This window comes from Fomitopsis serialis (assembly GCF_022376445.1).
Source record: "Fomitopsis serialis strain Sig1Antser10 chromosome Unknown B0H18scaffold_78, whole genome shotgun sequence".
In the NCBI taxonomy this organism is placed as follows: Eukaryota; Fungi; Basidiomycota; class Agaricomycetes; order Polyporales; family Fomitopsidaceae; genus Fomitopsis; species Fomitopsis serialis.
The window spans coordinates 20,489-40,863 of record NW_025955038.1 but is presented as its reverse complement, the minus strand read 5'-3'; the positions used below and the strand labels follow the sequence as shown (position 1 = coordinate 40,863).

Genomic DNA, 20,375 nt, shown 5'->3' with positions numbered 1-20,375 from the left:
AAGCATGCCAGTTTACATTAGCACGCCGATATGGCAAGACCATCTCCTCAAGTGTCACTGTATCGACTAAGTAGCCTCAATCCAAGACCGAGAAAGCAGTGCTGACGTGGGCTGTCTTGTCGCAATACTTCAGAAAGGTGTGGCAGGAAGCGGTATGAACTCTGATGAATCAGAGAGCATCATTTGCGCGTTGACTTCTCAGCTTGCGTAAAGGGCACCATCAAATGATACAACAACAAAAGGTTAACCTGGCCCCTTGAACTGTGCACAGTCAGGATCCCAAAAGATAACAATACTTCGACACTCACCAGTGCGTACAGTACTACTGCGGCATCAATATACACCCTGCACAGGTAGTCCCTCGACCCTACTGCTGAACACAACACCGCCCTTGATCACAGCGAGTAAGTGGTCTTCCGGATAGTCGAGGATGCGGACGTCCTCAAGAGGGTTCGCGTCGAGGATGAGCATGTCGGCGTAGCTCCCCGGGGACACGGTGCCCAGTCTGGAGTCCCGCAGCAGTTTCGCTGTGAAACCAGTGTTAGCTGGAACGTGGTCCTACTAGAGTCATCATAGGAGACGACGTACAGGCGTTGGTCGTGGCGTGCTGAAGGACTTTGGCTGCAGGAAGCGCAGCCGCACGAACTGTGAACTAATTGTCCATGTGGTATGAGCATAGATCGCAGACGCAGCCCCCATCCTTCGAACGAACCTCTTCTGTCTGCAGTGCCTGTAAGTTGTTGAGCAGGTCTGAGCCACTACAAAAGGGGAAAGTCAATGATTAGACTCCTTGTGCTCTACATCGAACAGATTAGGCGTACTAGCAGATCACAACGCCCGCCTTGTCTGCGACTTTCAAGGCATCCAGCCCTTTCGCCATGACCTGCTCGTTCTTGGCTTTCCCCTCCGGAGGAAGGTAGTCTTCAAACGGCGGACGAACCATGATGCCGTAGCAGGACAGTGTCGGCGTCAGGAAGATTCCTTTCTCGGCCATCCTATAAGATATCAGTGAGCATCGGAGACTTGCGCAGGAGCCTGTGCGTCGAGCACGACTTGCATTTGAGCAGTGCTTTCACTGATGAGATTCCCGTGCTCGATCGCGGTGACTCCGTTGTTGATTGCGTGAAGGACCGCCGTATCGGTGTACGCGTGCGCCGTTGCTGCATGACGTTAACACGCTTCTCATGATCAGAGCCCGGACACGCACTCAATTTTTTCCCATCTGCTTGCAAGTGGTGGTGATCGCTCGTAATTCCTCAGCGGTGAACTGTACAGTCTCAATGGCATCCTACCACAGAGGACGTATCAATGCAAGGAGCGACGAACGTGTAGCCTGATGAAGGAAGGAGAGCACTCACCGTCGGAGACGCGACGCCGCCGCCGCAATGGATTTTGATGAAGTCAGCGCCACCTCTGAGTTCTTCGCGCACGGCCTTGAGTACGTCGGGTACGCCGTCGCAGACGCGGCCAATCATGTGTCCATGTCCGCCTCCACAGCATGTGCTGCCGATGTCGCCATGTCCGCCTACAGGAGCACAATAAAGAGATCGAATTGAGCTGCACCAGCAAAAGACGTACCTGTCTGCGAGAGCCCTCGTCCGCACTGGACAACCCTGGGTCCGACGATTAGACCTTCGGAGACGGCATCTGCTAATGTCTTCGTGGCACCGCCTAAGCGACAGTCGTTAAACCAGTCCAGACATGAAAAGGGAAAGACATACCTGTATCCCTCACGGTGGTGAAGCCACGTAATAACATCTCTGCAATCACATTGACGTTAGCAAAGGGCCGAGCGTCTGCGCAGGGCGCTGACCTCGCAAGGCGTACGTGGACCGGAACCAGACAGCTTCCTGCCGTTCTCTAGCCAATTCAGCTAGTGACTTCGATCCAGGCGTTGCTGTGATGTGGACGTGACAATCCACCAATCCCCTGCGCCGTGGTGAGTGCACGTCATCCTAGCCTTAGGTTCGCATTACGCACGGGCAGACAAATTTCCCCGCGAGGTCAACCTCGATAGGAGGAACAGTCTCCTCCTCCTGACTGAATTCATAGGCGTACTCGTCAGGAACGACGGCAGAGACATGACCATCCTTGGTGACTACGGTGTGCAAGCCAGGCAAGAGGGTCGACGTTGCTGGGTCAACAACCTTGGCATTCTTCAGGATGAGCCACGGGGCGGGGGATGTTCTAATCCACGGCTTGGATGCCGCCAGCTTGGGTAGACTATCACCAGAGTGTATGGTTAGAACAACCGCATAATGAGACAACTACTCAACACTTACTAGCGCTCCCTCGTTCTCTCCGGTGAGCCAGGATACTTGTCTCCGTGCGACATTGTGGTTGCACACTGAGATTTCAGAGGGTCAGAGTCAAGGCTTTGAATAGAGAGATGAGGTCGGAGGACCTGAACGTTGAACTCTTATCGCGGCCCACTCTCTCAGGCCGACGATAATACGGCGGCAGCTTTAAGAGGTGCCGTGCACATCAGCTTGTCTCACTGACCTCCTACGCTCATGTTGGCTCGTGGGGAATGCTGTTTTGTCAGAGCCAGGTATGCGCGACCTATGCAACTGAGTTGTTATTGTGAAGAGTGGTTTCGATTGAATGATGGTTGACTTGGACAAGCCACCTCTCAAATTCAAGCGCCGAGCGGTTGGTCCGACTGCGAGCCCAGAATGGCAACTCTTGTAGTTCGAGTGTATCCCTGCCTATCCCTGCATTACAGATAAACGTTGAAACGTTGAACGTTGAACGTTGAACCCCGACGTGTATCTCAAAGGTGTCCTCAACGTGCGAACAGGGTCATCGGCGTTGCGTCGAATAAACCGCCGTTCTGAACGCGAAAGTATGCCTAAGGACAGCCTAGAGCAGCAGGAGATCTTAGGCAAGTATCGCGGAGACTACAGTCGGTGCAGTCCAAGATGCCACTGGAACAAGAACGACAAATATCACACTAGCATACAGTGACGCAGACAAAGGCTGACCACAGAATCGCAGCAGGGTATACACCGCATATCGTGAATCGAATCAGCCCGACTGGACGTACTCATTCAAGGTCACACCAGTGGAAAAGGCTCGGCATGCAATGTATCTTTGGAGCGCCTAGAAAGGTGGAATTGGCGGAGGGCAGATACGCCAAGCGATGTAAGTACAACAAAGCGCGTGACCAGACTGTACTGCCCAACTTGGATACAGAATAACATGGTACGCGCTTCATAATCGCGAAGTTGGACCTTCCTGTGTGGCTAGCCACGCCAAGTGTCCGATGAGCGGGAACACGGATGCGTATAAGTGGGCCTTCTCGGAGCTCGCCTGGCGACGTGCAAAACGCGCCGCGATGCCTTGGGTGATGACCGCGAGCTATTCCACACAACGAACGTCAGTCATGCAAGACGGAGAGTGTAGCACACGTACCCGGAACAACATCCAGCTTCGCGCAAACACCATCTCCTTGATGGGATATGGCTGCGCCGCGAGTCGGCAGTACTCCCGTTCCAAGACTTCGAGAGAGATAGGCCCGTCGTTAACGTTCTTGAAGCCGATCAGCGCACTCTCGCTGGCCGGAAGCAGCGCAGGGTCCACGGCCCACGGCTGCGTCAAGTTCGCGAGGTCGGCCAGCTGCAGTACCACGCTCAGCTACTCATCACCCCAGCTAGTCCCGACGAGGATACGCACCGGACTGCCCAGCGTGCACAGCTCCCAGTCAAGGATCCCGATCACCCGGTTCTCCGTCGGGTGAAAGACGAGGTTGTCGAGCTTGTAATCCCCGTGGGCGACCCGCAGGCCGGTCTTGCGCTCGTCGGGCAGGTTCTGCTGGTACCACGCGATCAGCTCGCCGAAGTGCGGGATCTCGCCGACGGGCTTGTGCGTGTCGACGTCCGTCACGGCGGCCTGCGCGGCGGAGACGCGGCTGAGCGACTTGATTTGCCGCGGGAAGTACGCGGAGGAGGGGCCGAAGGAGGAGAGTCCGAGGTCGGCGGGGGAGAGGGAGGAGAGAGCAGCGAGGGCGCGGACAGCAGACAACCAGCTGAAGTACCAGAGCATACGTAGTCGAACGTACAGACATAACAGAGCACATACCATTCCCACCTCGTCTGCGGTGAGACCTCCGGCATCCTCACGTCCGTGAATATCCGCCCATCGAGGAATTCCATGACGTAGAACGGCGTCCCGATGATCTGTACGTCTTCACAGAGGATAATAGGCTCTGGGATGGGCACTCTCTGCTCAGGGGATGTCGACGGGTTCGTGTTGTGCTTGTGAAGTGCTCGCAGCATGGTGTACTCTCGCTCGATCTGGTGCGCGGTCGAGGAGACGAGCTGACCTGCTGGTTTCTTCCGCAGCACAAATCGCTTCGAACTGCGTGAATCGTCAGCGAGGTCAGTGGCAGCATAGAGCTGGGACGTACGTCGCATCAGTCAGGAAGTACGTCGGATTCGACTGTGCAACCGGTCTGTCTCAGTCACTGCGTAGCTGCCTACCCACTGGCAGCAAGGAACCCACCTGCCCAAACTGCAGACTACTTCAGCATCGCTTCATGTCTTCAACAATAACAGCACTCACCTTGAACTGCTTGACGTCCACCGGCGTCCTGATGGCCTTCACATGCGCCGCCAAGTACGACTCTAGCCTCTCCACGTCGATATTCGCCCGTACGGGCCCATATTCGCCACCAATCTTTCCTGTCGGCGCACTCATGTCGTCGTAGATGTTGGTCGTACCAGCCGTAGCGGCGTTGGTCAATTCAGGGGACGAGCATGATGATGGGTCTGTGATGGGTACCTGCTCACGCGCTCACGACTCGGAGTTTCGTTTCCCGGACCTCCTCCCCGCGGGGTAGAAATCAGCTGCCTTGCTAGCGCACCAGACATAGGACTCCATGTGCTCATGAAAGATGGACGAAAGATGGACACGGTAGTCAGGAAAGTTCATGAAGGATCGCAATGTACAACAGCGGTGTAGGTCACCCCTAGACTACAGTACATACGGATATCATGTATGATCTGTGAGGGTAATTACACGGAATGGAGACGTGAGTCCCGTCTCACAGGACACTCCAGTAATGAGACTCTCAGCATGTGCATTCCCGACGCTACAATCATCCTGAATGTCGTCGAGACTTGACACTACATGCGATCGTCTGCGAGCGCCGGAAGTTCTCGCGTCCAACAAAGTAAGGTCTAGATATCGAATTGTCAGCAAACCTCGCCGACAATGTGAACACGACGAGTACGAGAAAGAAAGAAAAGTCAGAGGGTGGTGATGAATTCTCCTCACCATGGCCCGTTAAATGGACACATGTCGGTGCTTGACTTCTAAATCGCTCGATCCTTCGGCAAGGCAGAATTGACTCAGACACTCACCTAGGTGCGGCCAGGTTGTGGTATCTCCAAATATGGGTATACGACTGTGTCACGAAAGGGAGACACAGTGGGCTTATCGTTCTGTGGTCGCAGGTTGAAAGCGGGTGTAGAAGCCCTTCGTATGTGCTTCTACCATCTCTTGTCTAGACTCAGGAAGGTCTTCAATGAATCGGCCTAAGCGAATGGTAGTTCATCAGAACATGACGGAAGTAGTGTAGGACGTGCGCACGGACCTGGCGAACCCGCAAACAACGCCAGCGCAGGGACGACCGTATTTGGCGGAATGACAGTGTTATCCGCGATCTTTGCGCAGTCCTTTATGATCGTGAACTTGCCCTGCCGACGCAAATCGTCAGAGTCACCGCTGTGCGCACCCAGAACGACCACGTACGATTATGCAGTTCTTGCCGATCTCGACGTGGTTCCCAATGGTGGCTGCTTCTACGATCGACCCGTTTCCTACGTGCACATGGTCACCAATCTTCATCGGGTAGTAATTGAAGTTGCCGCGGTACGTCTTGTACGGTGGCCTGCCGCAGAGTGCTTAACATCCATATGTGACGCGTCATCATCATTGTACTCACCGCATAACACAGCCCTCACCGATGAGACAGTATCTTCCCAACGAAATGACTACCGCATGTCCAGGCCCCGTTCTACGTAAATCTCCCCGGATGATAGCACCGCTCGCTATGATGGTCTTTCCGCCAAGGATGATGTTCTGCGGCCCAGCGATGGTCGCGCGACGCGATACTTTGTTCCCCGTGTCCTGGCAAGAAACGAGTCATTTCACGGCGCATATGCGCGCGTTGAACACAATTACGCTACCGTCTCGATGTACTCTGCTCTGGAGTAGTAGATGGGAGCGTCCATGGCGGCTTGACGGTGATGGATGAGGACAACATGCAAGGCGCGCAAGCGCCGGAGCAAACACGACCTGGCAGACGCGCTAGACGTCCCCCAACCATGTTCTCCACGTCGTGCCGACTACTCTCGCGGACACGCCTCCCAGCGACTAGTCTACTTCAAATAACATCACGGCGATACCTCCCGGGTGTCTCAAGAGTAACATGGACTTATAGGAACAACAGCGGTCGGATTCCTGTCAGCCAGCGGAGTCTCACTACCAATGTTCCGCCAGAGGCGACGCCCGCGTCGGCCAGCAGCGACTCTCAAGGCAATGCGGAACCCTCTCTCAAGGTTTCCACCGGCGCGACCGCGGAGGATGTTGTATATTACGGGCCTCTCACCAACACCTTCCGCCGGCTCAAGATCTTCTCCTTATCCTCCCTCGCGCTCACCGTCTCTCTTGCGCCGTTCATCTTCGTGATCGAAACCACGTCCAATCTCCCGCTGTCTGGCCGTTTCGCGCTCGCCGGAGTGGCAGTAGCGACGAGCGGAGTGTCCACCGGGCTTGTATCGTGGGCCGGCGGACCATATGTCACCAAGCTACGCTGGCTCGAAGGCGGGCGCGGGGTTGAGATGACGACCCTCACGCTCCGGCTGCGCGAGCGTATCACGAGGGTGTACGACACCGCGTTTTTGGTGCCAGCTACGAGGCCGCTCGCGACCTTCGACTTAGCAGAGGCATTCCAACTACAGGCGGAGGAGGTCGACCAGGGCAAGAAAGAAGGTACCTTGCCGCGGGAAGAGACGATCGCTGAAACACTTTCGCCGCAAGGAACCGTTGTCGGGCGGTGGATAGTACGGTGGGATGAGAACGGGAAAGGAGCATGTAGGCCAGTAGGGAAAGTTGTCAGGTACGTCCAATTTGTCCTCACGAAATGCTTCACCGGAGCGAGCTGATGTTGCTGTCTGAAGGCATTTCAACGTACACCAGGAGTTGCTTGATAGACCCATCCGATAAAATGGGCAGAGGTTGTTTTGTCGGGACCCGACGACATGCAGTACTGTGTTGATCTCCATTACGCTACGCCTCATCGTTCTCATCAAACTACTCAGGTCTGCATCGCACTTGAGTCGCGGAGGCTGATTACTGGATCTCAGTCTTCAATCCTAGCGGGCCGACCATCGCTCAAGAAGCCGACTCAATCATAATGCACCGAGCACGGTCGTCTGGCCAGAAGAACTCGACAACTTAGCCTTCAGTGCTCGAGCACCCTGACAATGTATCGAGGTCTCGGTATAAGACGAAGTTTCACTTCGTGGTGATTCACTGGAGGTAGTAACATCTCGTCCAAAAAGTTGTTCGCTCGGGGTTAGAAGCCGAGGAACAATATCTCACATAGTCACAGTGGTGGGATGAAGATGAGGTCGTACCTAGCGCAGTGCCAGCCGGTAACGTCTGCTGTACATGTCATCCGCCGGCCACACGCTGATAAGAATACGCTTGCATCTGCGCAGGTAGATGTCAGGTCTCTGGCCGCAGTCGTGCCCTCAGCATGTGGTCTGGCTCGCACGAACTTGGCCTGAGATTGACCGAACCTGACGGTGTTGGTGTTACGTATCTATCGATGCCCATGTGGACCGTGGCGTTATTCTCCTCGGTGTCCATGGTGTGGGACATGCTTGTGGGGTACTCTCCCGTGGGCGACTCACCTGGACGGTATGACCACGGTGTCTTGCATTCATAGATGTTCGGCTGAATCGCTCGCAGTCCAGATTTCGTGTTGCCTCAGCTTGGGCCGACGTAAGTACAAGGAAGCTCGTCGGGCCTTCAGGGCTCTTCGTTGGACACAGCTTTCTCGCATGTAGCTGTGATCGTGAGCTCGAGGGCAATCAGCGCCCAAATATAGATCTCAGACCTGTCTCACACATATAGATTGACAGAATCTGTTGATCCACAGAACACATTGGTCTGGCACACTGATCCGTTACCAACCACTGATCCTCGACCGCCACCAGGGTCCGGATGTCCAATCTAGGAATCCATAGAAGCCGCATAGACCACTGGTGTTTGGAGAAAGAGTTGAAGCGGACGCCGGACTCTTTGGTCGCTTGACTTGCAAGTTGCGCTTCACCTTCACACTGCTTCACCAGATTTCGCTTTCCATGTGCTTGGTGCGCGCCCTGCAAGTGATCCGCGGTCCCCGCCTTGATCGATGGTCAGTGACCGTCGGTAGACTTTGAGACAAGGAACAGTCATCTAGGCGTTTGCCAGTTGTATAAAAGCCAGGCGAGTACGGGATGCACCTCCAGCGTGGCCGGTTCCACCTCTTTCTCCTTCTAGCCTATTCATTTCGTTTCTCTCATAATGCATTTGCCTCTACTCCTCTCCCTCTTGTCATGTCTTACACTGTTTGTCTATAGTGCACCTGCGCGCTATCAGGTGAGTCTCGAGGGACTGTCTAGCTAAGAGTTGACTTACCTACCACTTGTGTTCTCAGGGAGAACTAGACCTCGCGCTGCGTGATTTCAGCGACATTGTCCAGCGGTCGCCAGATCTCCAAGATGACTTTATGTCTTTATGGAAGCGCGCAGGGCGTACGTACATTAATTCCTTCGCAAGCCGTTCTCATCAGAAGCTCATCTGTGTCCCAGAGGTGTTGGTAATCCACCTGCAGGGCCACGAACTTCATCTGGAGAGGTTCGCAAACCAGGGAAACTCGCACAGTATAGTCTACACCGTAGCAACACCCGGACCTATGCACGGTGACTTCGCAAAGACGAACGTCGCGGAGAACGAACTGCATGCCACGACTGCCGTGAGTTTTCCCTTGCTGCCCGAACCTCTCCTTTTGACTATTGTGCAGGCTGGTGCTGTAAAGTTCAGCGGACTGGACTCTACGGGCAGGCGGTGGATGATCGTCCAGAGGTCGCCCGGCATGCACATCACACAGACGGGCGCGTTCAGGCACGTAGCGCATGACCCGGTGCACTGCGATGCCATGCTTCGTCATGCTGCGCAGTTGGCGGCGGCGACGATGGTGCACTACTGGCAACATACACATGGCTGGCTGCAGAACGATCCCAACCCGCAGAACGTCCTCTTCGACGACCACATGTCAGTTGCCCATCTGATTGACTGGGGGCAGGCAAGGTACTCGCATACACCGGTAAGCTCGTTAACTCGAAGTCGGTGCGACGTCGTTGTCCTGATGGGACACTTGTCCAGCCTAACCAAGCACATATTGAGGCGGAGGCGTACCACATGTTCTCGTCGCATGGCTTCTGTAGGACCGCGCCTCCTCCGAAGGGGGGACCGAGGGTTGGCGGTACCTCGAAGCCGGCGAAGGGATCGTCCAAGAGGGTTACAATGCATTTTTGAGACAGCGTTATATGGGTTAATATCATTGGACAACGAATTTTTTGACACTCATTACATTGTGAGCTTGCAGATCCGCCGGCTTCATGAGGCAAGTTGGCTGCGATCTAAGCACCCAGAGCATACTACTACTTAGTGTGTGCCGCAGTGCAAGTCAGTTCGTTTCGTTGTACAGTAAGTTATGTGAGTTCCGAGTCACGGTGGCGGTTTTGCGGCAGGCCCGCATTGGCTGAGGCGGTATGCTTATGTAATTGCATCATCCGGCCGTTTCGGCGCTGTACATGTGCACGCTCCTCCTCAAGTCAGTTGGAACCAGCGGTTGTCGACTCGTCGTGCTTGATAGACTCTGCCGCAACGCTCTCTCCATCTTGTCAGGCATCATAACATCTTCGCCGCTGGCCTGTACTGAATATGTCTTGGGATGGCAACCGCTATCCGGCGCGGCGGCGCTGGCCTCAAGCTGTCATGAACTCTAACTCAGTACTTGCAGCGCTGGAGGCTTCTTGGACATGCCGCTCTTGATTTGGGCCTTGCGTCCTAGATTCCGGTACCTGGTGCCAATATTGATGCGGCAAGCTCGAATCCTCATTCAACTTTATGCAGCCTAAACTGCACCGAGCTTCTGAGAGGTGTGGGACGAACGACTCATAAATTACGGATGCTCGACTAAGTACCCAGCTGGTCAGCTCGCTTTGAAATCTCAGTTACGTGTTGCACTGGGTTGCCCCATGACTGCCTGCAGGTGATAAGGTTTATCTCTGTCATGCGCTATCGTACTTCATAGGGACTGGTGACGAGGAACAGGTTAGCTGAACACGCCGGCTTGCGACGAGGTCCCAGTCCCGCACACACTCAGTCCCATTCACCGTCGTCCTATCGGTTTTCTCGGAAGGTATGTTTTCCAAAGCTTTATCCGTTTGGCTCAGTGATCTCAATTCCAATCCAGTTTCGCCCCAAACACCCTTGCTCCAGGGTCCAGACTGGCTACTTCGTCATCGTCTAGGTGTTAACCTTCCACGTGGCCTTGCGTAACTTCGCATTCATCTGTACTACGTACGTATCCGACTTCTGCTTCTCATATGTTGTCGGAATAATGCTCACTGGTCGTCGCAACAAATCTTTAGTCCAGTGAATACTTCTCAGCAAGGCAAACAATGAGTTATACGGACCATAGGCCCTCGGTGTGTCTATCTGCCTCACACTCGCCAGACCAATTTTGCTTGCAAGGAAATTGTGTGGGTGCAGGGTGCAAGCCGTTTCGTGGCGGAACGTGTGAGCGTGCACAATGCTCGAGGAGCACTGCAGTGCTAGGTACGGCCATATTCATCACTGGGCGCTGCACTAACCGGGTCTCAGATTTTGCTGCTTCAACGTCGCCATTCACGGGTGACGTCCCTGCGCGCACTTCCGCGTCGATTTCAACGACCATGTCAGACTCGGAGATGCTCTCTGCGTCGGAACCCGTCCAGGTCACGCTGAAGGGCCACTCACCTGTCTCGTCCACACAATCTCCCAAATCCGCCACGTCCCAGAACAAGTTCGATGTTAGAACCCTTTTTCAAATCCCGAGTGGGGAACCACCCATCTTGAACAGATCTTACCCTTGCGTGCCGCACGGTCGCCATGCGCTCCCGTCACTCTCATCCTCCCCGTACATCTCCCCAATGTTGAACCAGCCTAGAAGCACGACGGAGAGTGCGACCGCTTCGAGCACCACACTCGGCAACTCTGTAGACCGTTCGCAGCGGGCGGGCATCCGGGAGATACAGGAGCACGCAGGTCCTAGCCAGAACTCGCCGGACGTCGTCGACCGCAAGGTCCGCGCGCTGCTCAACAAGCTTACGATGGAGCGCTTTGACTCGATCTCTGACCAAATCATCGCATGGGCGAATAAGTCAGAATACGAGCACGATGGGCGGACGCTCATCCAGGTTTTCCGGCTCGTGTTAGGGAATGCAACAGATGGGGCAAGGTGGTCGGAGATGTACGCGCGGTTGTGCCGCAAGATGATGGAGCAGATTAGCCCGAAGGTCCAGGACGAGGGTATCAAGAACGTGGAGGGTAAACCCATTGCGGGTGGTCAGCTCTTCCGTAAATATCTCCTCAACGGGTGCCAGGAAGACTTCGAGCACGGATGGGCTGCGAAGGAAAGCACTGCCGCGGCCGCAGCCACCAAGGCCACCGCGGACCGGGCAGCCAGGGACGCCGCTGACAAGGACGAGGATGGCGAGACTGCACTGTATTCAGAAGAATACTATGCTGCGCAGAAGGCTAAGCGGCAAGGTCTCGGTCTTATCAAGTTCCTCGGTGAGCTGTTCAAGCTCCAGATGCTCACGGAGCGTATCATGCACGAATGTGTCAAGAAGCTCCTGGGTAACGTCGAGAATCCCGAGGAGGAGGAGATCGAGAGTCTGTGCATGCTCCTCACGACCGTCGGCAAGACGCTTGACACGCCGAAGGCCCGTGCGCACATGGATGTCTACTTCGCGCGCATGAAGGAATTGACGAGGCATCCGAACGTCAACTCGCGTATGCAGTCCATACTTCTCGTATGTATTGCTAAAGCCAGTTAATTGCTCGTGTCTAACATCCCTTACAGAATCTCCTCGAGTTCCGCGAACGCAAGTGGTCACCGCGTAACCTGGCTGCCACCCCCACTACGATTGCTGCTGTCCATGCACGAGCCGCGAGGGAGACCGCTGCGAACCGGGCGCATAGCATGTCGTACAGTGGCAGCAAGCGTGACGGTGACCATTGTGAGCTGGCGCAAGCCGAGTTTGATGACTGGTCCTCTGTTGACAACGCCTCTCGGCGTGTGCCCGTAAAGGCGGGTGCCTTGGACAACCTCTGCGAGATCAGAAATACAAACTCCACAACCTTTGATTCTACGGGTGTGTTTGCGAAGGAGAAGAACAAGCACGAATCCTCGCCATCGTCATGGGGCTCGCATTTGTTCTCGAAGGTGATGGGGAAGCCTGAGCTCGAGGCAGAGGCTGCGATTGCTACGCATTCGCAGGTCGGCCTAGATCCCGATGGCAGGTCCGTCGCCGAAAGTACCCCTCGTCGTATGCCCGCAAAGGCAGGCGACGTATCTAACTTAGACAAAACCAACTCTATGACCTGTGGTCATACGGGTGTTCTTGTGAAGAACATGCATGAGACCGCATCGCCATCATTTCGGGAGCTCTCGGACATGATGGAGGACCCAGAGCCCGCTGCAGACACTGCGAGCGCACGGACTTGGACACCCAGCCGCGATGCCAGTGTCGACTTCGGCTCCGCTGGCGTGCCCGATGTTCCGCCACAGCGCAGGAAGCCGAATCTACTTCCATGTACCTTGCCTCGGCGCGACGAGACGCTGGACTGCTCGACGCCGGATCGACTAATAGGCTCCAATGCACTATCGATGTCTGAGGAGGCGAAGACCCGCGTTGGCGAGGACTCGAAGGAGTTCTTCAGCATCCGCGATCTGGACGAGGCTGAAGTGTACTTCAGCAAGCTTCCTTCAGAGCACCGATGGCTGCTCGTGGACAAGCTTGTTACCTCTGCGATCGAGTCAAATGACAGCGACGCGCGGCTCGTAGGCGACTTGTTCTCTCGGGCGGTGTCGAAGGATCTCTGTTCACCAGAGGCCTTCGAGAAGGGTTTCGCACCGACCGCCGAGATCCTTGACGACATTGTCATTGACGCGCGCGGCGCCGAAGGCACTCGACCTGATGGCTGACATGATAAAGGGCGCGCAGCTTGACGAGGAGCGATGGACCCGGCTTGTGAGCAAGTCTATGGTCTGTGCCAAGTCATTTGAAAGGCTTGCGAACGGCGATTCGTGCAGGCAGTCCACACGTCGTGTAAGTATCACGAATGCTGAAGCCGCTCTCGTCTGATTCTTCGTAGGACGACATCCGGTTGTGTGGACGCCGGTTGGTTCCGTGTCCCATCATCGCACATGTACAAGCCGCGAAGGACGACCCCATGGAGGACCAGGCTGCCCAACACACGCATGATATCGGACCGCTCGGGCCAGCTTCCGCCGATGAGCAGCGCGAGCAGCACCCAGTCCATAGCACTGGTGAACCCTTTCTTCATCTGGGCCCGACTCACTTCAGCCAGCTATACAGAAAGGACGTGACGGCCCAGCCCAAACAACTCGATGAACCCACGCTCCTTCCTAGCCCTCCACACTGCGCCTGGTCCTCGTACACGACTTCGCTCAGTCCATCATCGGTGTCTTCAATCTCATTGTCTTCGTCTTCAGGTGACTTCAGCGGTTTCCACCGTCACAGACAGGAAGAGAATGCTTTCGCTGCCGATAAACATGTAGATCACTACTCGTCGTGCAGTGCGCGAGGGCCCAGTGGTCCGGCGGCGACGGACTGGTCGCAAATGCCACAGCCAGCAAGCGTGGGAATCACCTCTACAGCAGTACCACCAGTACCGCAAGGTTCACGATCGCCAGTGTATTCCCCTCCACAGCCCCTTCAAGAATCCGTCGAGAACAAGGGGATGCCTGCAAGACAAGCTGCAGACTATGACGAAGAAGCCTGCGCGCCTTTGAGCGAGGAACTGGTAAAACTGCATCTGAGCGCGCATGCGAAGCAGTTCTTCGGTTCCCGCAGCTTGGACGAAGGCGAGGCATATCTGCGCAAGCTTCCTCTTGAACATCGGTGGCGCTTGGTCAACAGGCTGGTGTCGTTCGCAGCCGTCTCTGGTGTAGCGGATTCACGGCTCGTCGGAGACTTCTTCTCCCGCGTCGCGTCAAAGGGGCTCTGCTCACCAGATGTTTTCGATGCTGGATTCTCCCCGATTATGGAGATTCTTGATGTCATCGTGTTGCATTCATCGAACGCTCTAATCTTGGTCACGATTATGTTGAAGGGCACGCAGCTTAATGGAGAGCAGCTGAACAGGTTGGTATGTAAGGCTATGGGTGATGCCTCCGAGTTGCTCCTTGCTCTGCTACTGTAGTAGACATAGAAGTAAGTACTGACGTCTCGATCTGACCTACGCTTTGCGGTGCATGTTCGTGTAACTTTAGTGTATGTACAGAACTCAAATGGTCGATGCTGATATGCCACTCAACGTGCAGACAACTCGAAGTTTTGAAGGCTATCTGCGGGAGACTGCAGCCCAATCCCAATCAATGCAATCACGCTGTACTAAATATCTTCTTCTCCAGAGACCGTCAATAGCGCAAAGAAATTATCCGGCCTCACGATCACGGCAGACCTGTCCTTCCAGCACGCGATATCCCTTGTATGCACTGCTGTCAAGTTGTAAACCCGGAGACTCTCTTTCCTGCTCGGTAGTACCTCACTATTTTGGACCCTCCTCGGCGTCCGAGTCATGAGCCAGGTAAGTAGCTCTATCTCGAAGCGACTATCGGGTCAGGGATGACTCGGTAAATCCATTAGATATCCTCGTACGCCACGCCCCTGCAATTCTGGACCCGGGCCTTGGCAACGTGTACGGCTTGGGAAAGCTCAACTCACGGTCAACATCGGAGAGCAAGATAGGCAGACGTTGGGCAGACGGGAGGTGGACTGCCAGCGCGTAAGTAATGCATCCAGCTCTCATCACTTCGCCCCTTCCAATTCATGCTTCTGCGCAGATTGGGTGACCTGCGAACAGGACAACCGGAAGCAACGATGGCTTCAAAGCGCCCACAACAAGCGGTACACCTTACATGTGTATGGTCTGCGCGAGTCGTTTCGCAGGCGGTCGAGCGTGGAGCCTTCCCATATCTGGTCCGCCACCTGTGATACCGAACTGGTAGGAGCACTAGCAAACACGTTGGATGACGTTTCGGATGAAGAGTCGTAGCAGGGATCGAACCGAGCATACGGCAAGGCGGAGAGCATTCGTACGTAACGTATAACATAGGATCACGATGATGGTATTCTGGCGCTTCATAGCTGGAAACCATCCGGCCAGGCGCAGTCAAAGTTCGAGCGCTCTGATGGATACTTCAAGCAGCAGATGCGTATGGACCGAGACCGGATACGAATGGCAAGTCACGGTGTGTCTCGCAGGAGCGCAGAGCTCGGGAGGCTCCGAGTCGGTTGCTCTGTCGGTTCACGTCATATTGACGGAAATCCGAACTCCACTAATGCGAATTCAACCTAGGAGCAGCGCCTGTGGGGTGACAGTCGCCAATCTCGCAGCAAGATCGGCGTATAAATACCCTTGACCGCCATCACCTCGCCTGCGGCCCCGCTGCCACCAGTCCTACGTGAGTCGCTCTGACGAAAACCATAGCTGCTTACATATAGAAAAGACATCATCTTCTTCATAGCTTCGTCATCACAGCAATATGGCATTGCCCGCGGACGTCATACATTGTACTGTATACTTTTAAATGGTTCGTCACCCAAGTGTGACTGTGACCGGCCTGACGAAAATTTGTGTTCGTCAAATTACCCGATTAGGTATACTGCCTACCTAATTGGGCGCGTAGCGCCGGCGCCGCAGGTCTAGCGCCCGTCTCAAAGGCCCTGTGACACGTTATTCACACCGGATTTTCGTTTCGTCGGGGCCGCCTGTGACACGTGACCGACGAATCATTTAAAAGTATACAGTATCCTTCCTCATGTACGTGAGGGTCGGTTTCTTTCCAACTCGAGAGCTGACTCCGCATTCAGGTCAATCGACGCGATCTTGAGTCTGCATCGCTAGTCAACCGCGAGTTTGCGAACATATCACGGCCCCTCGTGTTTCGTCGGATCTCCATATGGATTCATGGCACCGAAAGCTTTCGTGGCCGACTCGAGTTCCTACGCTCGAGGCCGGATGTGTGCGGTTACGTCCAGGAGCTCGTCGTCACTGGCATCAACGCGCCGTTCCTACAACTCATGCTAAACCAACACCAGGGAGAAGGTCCTATAGTCATCAGTCACATGAATGCCCTGGAGAACGCGCTGAAAGACGGCCTATTGACAAACCTTCAGAAGCTGGAGTAGGCAAATCTAGCATTGATTGATTGATGTGAGGCTGACAGGCAATCCAGGTGGGACAACGAAGAAATCATAACCACGACCTTCGCGAACACTATTCATAATGCATTCCCTCGATGTGTTTGGGTCATCTCTACGTATTCCGGGAACCCGTTGCCCCCACTGCCCAACCTCGTCTCCTTGTCATCTACCGCCTATTACAACGTTGAGGCGTTGCTGTACTACCAGCCAATCTTGCTTCGCGCTCCACGACTCCGCACTCTGGATATCGTGTCGTTCCGGCCTACGGGTCGTTCCTTACCGACGCATGGTGCGCCGCCCTTCATGGCGCACGACCCGATCCTAGCGGTCTCCAGAGAAGCCTATCCAGCAATCGAAGAACTCACCATGCGTTGGTTGCTATGGTCCCTTGAGGGTGCCCGCCAGTGTCTTCAGATGATGCGCTGGTCACAGCTGCGTTGTCTTACGCTGATGCACAGCAACTCCGCCCCGTTCTTAGAAGGCTGTATACCTACCCGTGAAACGTTTCCCGCACTTAAGGAAGTCAAGCTAGTGGAGCCTCACCCCTTCAATCCAGGAGCTTTCCAGGACGCCCTCAAACAATTCCTGGCGACCATGACTTCAGGGCTCCGTGACCTGCATGTCGAAGCGTCTTGGCAGACGTTGGTGTCTACTATCGCGGAGCGCCACGGGGTGACCCTGCGCTCACTAGTTCTGCACGAGAGCGAGCACGCCCGGGCACCGCAGAGGAGCACGCTCAACCTCGCCGACCTAATCGTGCTGGGGAACGCATGTGCATCCCTCAGAAATTTAGGCGTCGATGTAGAGGCCGATTACTCTCTCCCGGGGCCCGGTGTTCCTGAAGTAAGTTGACATTGACTGTCACTTTGTGTGACATTCGCTGATCATCTGCGTGCACAGGGCGAGTCTTTCGCGGCAGTTGTCAACTCGACGGCCTACTTCCCTTCTCTGCGGCACATCACGCTTTGGGCTCCTCTCGGCCTCATGGACAGAGCGAATGTATCAGCACAAGGCAACATCTTGGAGGGAGGAGACCCTTTGTATGTCCTCGAAGAACACGCATCGAAAATTCTGGATCCCAGTCTGTGCGACACGGACAACACTGAGCAGCGAGACAGAGGCAAGCTCGAGTCACTGACCGTCAATCTTGGCGAACAAGAAAGGGAATTCGGGGCACGGCACCCAGACCGTGAGTCTGTCCTTCATGTTGATTCCTTCATCCAACTCACTTAGCATTTCTATCCAGCCTGGGAGATCTGGGAGATGGACAACCGGACGCAGAGATATCTCGAGAAGGTCTATGACGCGGATATTGCTATCCGTATGTACGGTGAATACGATGACTCATACGAGCAGTCAAGCGCACGGCGTCCTCGTCTGTGGTCCGTCACGCACGATAACGAGTGGGTAGAAGGGCCCGACCTCGAGGACGACGGGGACGAGGAAGCAGAGGCTGAGCCGGGCAGTCAATGATGGCGATAGGTGCCAAGACTCACGCAGCTCCTGCGAGTGGCCTCAGCCTCAGGTGCTGGTAATAGTGGCCTGCCAGTGGAGGATTTGCCTCAGTGACGTTTGCGGTCGGCTGTATTGAACAGGTTCGAATAAAAGCTACTCATGATTGACACATTTGCAAACACGTGGTCTCGGAACCTTGGTCAGAGTTGCTGTCAGCGACGAGGTTCACGGTGCGCAGGTGCGTAATCCATTCAGTTGACTGGCCGTCGTGTGTCGGGCCCCATGAGACGAGAATGCTGACATATGAGTACTACTATATGTAGAGCAAGTTGTTGTCATGATGGCGGACTGAAGATGCAATGTACTATTACTCGTTATACATGACGCAACTTATTTTCGAGTCGCCTACGCACACAGATTCACGCATCGATACAAATGACAGTTATGTACAACTTGTTGGCATTGATTTGGGAACTATGTGATGGGTCTCTGCCAGTATGAGTTACGCCCTCAGGATCCCAGACAATGCATACGCCTCGTCCATCGCCTTCTCATATCCAATCACTATAGGAATACCAGCTTTGCCATCCTCGCATCGCCAAATGGTCCACCCGCCGCCTGAACTTCGCCCTGCGGTCCGTGTAGAGCGCCGCCAACTGTGGATCAAATCGTTGCACGGTGTCCCTGAATCTCTTCCGCAGCTGCATATCCTCAATTGCTATCCGCCACGAAGACATATCCTCAGACAAGACCTCAGGTGGTATAGCGAACACGTCGTCTGGGTCAGGACGCCAGCTTCTGACGTGGGTTAGCTCCTCGGGATACCGAGCCGCGAGATCTCGGGGAACGACTACGGAGTCATCCCAGTCGATTATGCCTTCGAGGCGCATGCGATCCGCCGAAAAAAGCACATTACGCCAGCAAGCGAAGTCGGCGTGTATCAACGCAAGGTTAGGCGCAGCGGAGCGCGCGGCGGGGTTGGTCAATGGGTCAAGAGAGACGGCGAGATTGACGAGGTCCCGCAGAATATCAGCGCACCGTATAAGCGTACGCCTGGCATCGTCGTCCAGCTGTGGAAACATCTCCATCATATCGCGACGTGTGGCGTCAAGGTGGTAGTGCCAGTGCTCGGCTAGGGTAGTGGGCCCGCGCTGAACGTTGAACCTCGATCGACGGCTCGAGCATCTTGGTAGAGTCGTCAGGATATTGTGGAATCATGGGTATGACGCGGAAGCCGCACTGCGATACGTCGTGTCTGTGCCACAGCGGATGCGAAGTGTTCGCACTGATATCGGTCACGATGCTTCCTATCGCACTAAAAGGGGCCGGCGCAGTTATTTTGGCCCATTGTTCAGCCAAGAGATCCACTACAACGCTTTTGTTCGCATTCGACATGTTGCGCCATTCATGATGGGCAATCGGCGTGCCTTCGCAGAATTTGATGAGCGTGTAAGGTACGCCAGCCGGGTTGGCGCTGCTGAGCTGCGCAGAGAAGAGTCGCGGAATGGGGACGTCCGGCCTGTATACATTCATGAATGCTATTGTCGCGATCTGAGACTTGAGCCGAAGGGGGTCTCGAGTCGCTGGGGGTTGGGGGAGTGGAACCCTCGCCACAAGGGCAATCGAGTCAAACTGAAGGAGGAAGACCTTGTTATACGCTCCATGAGCGAGAACGCGGAGGTCAGTGGGACAGCACGGGCGGCGTCGAGGAGGTGCTCGATGTTGACGCCACATATCCCAGTGTATCTTTGGTGGAAAGCAGAGTTGAGGGCCTCTTCCGAGGGCGCAGCGTAGGTCAATGCTGCAAGATATGTGTGAGCTCTCGGTCACCGCCATGCGTCAATGTATGACACACACCTTGAGTGGACATGAATTAGGACATGGGAATCTCTCGACAGGGAGGAGGTGGTCTCGCCGGAGCGGTGGTGGGGTGCGTCCACACGGATGGGTACGAGACCAGGAGGAGGGGGATCCAGTACGGTGGAGGCTGCTATTGATTCCACCAATTGAGGGTGAGAGCAACAAATGTTGTTGTACGCTCGATTTGGATAGGTCAAACTGTCGTATCATAGCTTCGATCCACGGGCGTCTCTTGTGCCAAACAAATCACCTCGGACGTATTGTCACGGCCGGCGTTGTCCTGGCATACCCGCAGCGCTGATGCGTACGAACCCCGCGCCATTAGGAGCTCGTCAAACCGCCTGCAGCGTATCGCCAGCCTCCACACCATACGCATCCAACGCGTCGCGAATGTTTTGGCCATATAAACGCTGGGCCTATCGCATCGAGGGTTGGACTGGGACAATCGTTGCGCCTCTCACTAGACAACAACATAGTGATACAAGGTAAATTAATAAACGG

At 55.0% G+C, this 20,375-nt stretch overlaps 9 protein-coding genes across 9 annotated transcripts; 5 read left to right on the top strand and 4 right to left on the bottom strand.

Annotated features, from left to right (window-relative positions):
* Positions 1-333: 333 nt before the first annotated feature.
* Positions 334-2,335, bottom strand: B0H18DRAFT_1086650 (uncharacterized protein; the record flags this gene model as incomplete). Its single annotated transcript, XM_048032070.1, has 11 exons — positions 334-527; positions 589-652; positions 713-758; positions 822-985; positions 1,054-1,160; positions 1,355-1,525; positions 1,579-1,671; positions 1,722-1,760; positions 1,814-1,929; positions 1,981-2,223; positions 2,283-2,335. The coding sequence occupies 11 exons, from the start codon at positions 2,333-2,335 to the stop codon at positions 334-336; spliced, it is 1,290 nt and encodes a 429-aa protein (XP_047889518.1).
* A 621-nt stretch (positions 2,336-2,956) lies between these two features.
* On the bottom strand, positions 2,957-4,790 carry B0H18DRAFT_1027813 (APH-domain-containing protein). Its single transcript, XM_048029895.1, has 7 exons — positions 4,564-4,790; positions 4,504-4,512; positions 4,409-4,440; positions 4,081-4,359; positions 3,676-4,027; positions 3,415-3,618; positions 2,957-3,360 (listed from the first exon to the last, which is right to left on the bottom strand). Exons 1-7 carry the CDS (start codon positions 4,696-4,698, stop codon positions 3,214-3,216), a joined length of 1,158 nt encoding a protein of 385 aa, XP_047889517.1. The 5' UTR covers positions 4,699-4,790; the 3' UTR covers positions 2,957-3,213.
* Positions 4,791-4,977: 187 nt separating this feature from the next.
* Positions 4,978-6,236, bottom strand: B0H18DRAFT_1195855 (dynactin subunit P25; the record flags this gene model as incomplete). Its single annotated transcript, XM_048036076.1, has 5 exons — positions 4,978-5,537; positions 5,597-5,699; positions 5,755-5,893; positions 5,948-6,132; positions 6,192-6,236. 5 exons carry the CDS (start codon positions 6,234-6,236, stop codon positions 5,437-5,439), a joined length of 573 nt encoding a protein of 190 aa, XP_047889516.1. The 3' UTR covers positions 4,978-5,436.
* Positions 6,237-6,271: 35 nt separating this feature from the next.
* Positions 6,272-7,458, top strand: B0H18DRAFT_1027804 (uncharacterized protein). Its single transcript, XM_048029894.1, has 2 exons — positions 6,272-7,123; positions 7,185-7,458. The coding sequence occupies exons 1-2, from the start codon at positions 6,330-6,332 to the stop codon at positions 7,228-7,230; spliced, it is 840 nt and encodes a 279-aa protein (XP_047889515.1). The 5' UTR covers positions 6,272-6,329; the 3' UTR covers positions 7,231-7,458.
* A 1,119-nt stretch (positions 7,459-8,577) lies between these two features.
* B0H18DRAFT_957517 (uncharacterized protein) lies at positions 8,578-9,611 on the top strand (the record flags this gene model as incomplete). The annotated part of the gene is made up of 5 exons (XM_048042581.1): positions 8,578-8,652; positions 8,711-8,807; positions 8,865-9,028; positions 9,077-9,379; positions 9,501-9,611. The coding sequence occupies 5 exons, from the start codon at positions 8,578-8,580 to the stop codon at positions 9,609-9,611; spliced, it is 750 nt and encodes a 249-aa protein (XP_047889514.1).
* A 1,856-nt stretch (positions 9,612-11,467) lies between these two features.
* On the top strand, positions 11,468-13,374 carry B0H18DRAFT_937254 (armadillo-type protein). The gene is made up of 2 exons (XM_048041819.1): positions 11,468-12,137; positions 12,188-13,374. The coding sequence occupies exons 1-2, from the start codon at positions 11,571-11,573 to the stop codon at positions 13,310-13,312; spliced, it is 1,692 nt and encodes a 563-aa protein (XP_047889513.1). The 5' UTR covers positions 11,468-11,570; the 3' UTR covers positions 13,313-13,374.
* B0H18DRAFT_1027791 (uncharacterized protein) lies at positions 13,248-14,675 on the top strand. The gene is made up of 2 exons (XM_048029893.1): positions 13,248-13,436; positions 13,483-14,675. The coding sequence occupies exons 1-2, from the start codon at positions 13,305-13,307 to the stop codon at positions 14,551-14,553; spliced, it is 1,203 nt and encodes a 400-aa protein (XP_047889512.1). The 5' UTR covers positions 13,248-13,304; the 3' UTR covers positions 14,554-14,675.
* Positions 14,676-16,281: 1,606 nt separating this feature from the next.
* B0H18DRAFT_635326 (uncharacterized protein) lies at positions 16,282-18,229 on the top strand. Its single transcript, XM_048038879.1, has 4 exons — positions 16,282-16,540; positions 16,592-17,402; positions 17,460-17,748; positions 17,806-18,229. Exons 1-4 carry the CDS (start codon positions 16,437-16,439, stop codon positions 18,030-18,032), a joined length of 1,431 nt encoding a protein of 476 aa, XP_047889511.1. The 5' UTR covers positions 16,282-16,436; the 3' UTR covers positions 18,033-18,229.
* A 336-nt stretch (positions 18,230-18,565) lies between these two features.
* B0H18DRAFT_1122494 (uncharacterized protein) lies at positions 18,566-19,884 on the bottom strand (the record flags this gene model as incomplete). The annotated part of the gene is made up of 4 exons (XM_048034522.1): positions 18,566-19,199; positions 19,255-19,597; positions 19,672-19,815; positions 19,872-19,884. The coding sequence occupies 4 exons, from the start codon at positions 19,882-19,884 to the stop codon at positions 18,566-18,568; spliced, it is 1,134 nt and encodes a 377-aa protein (XP_047889510.1).
* Positions 19,885-20,375: the final 491 nt, after the last annotated feature.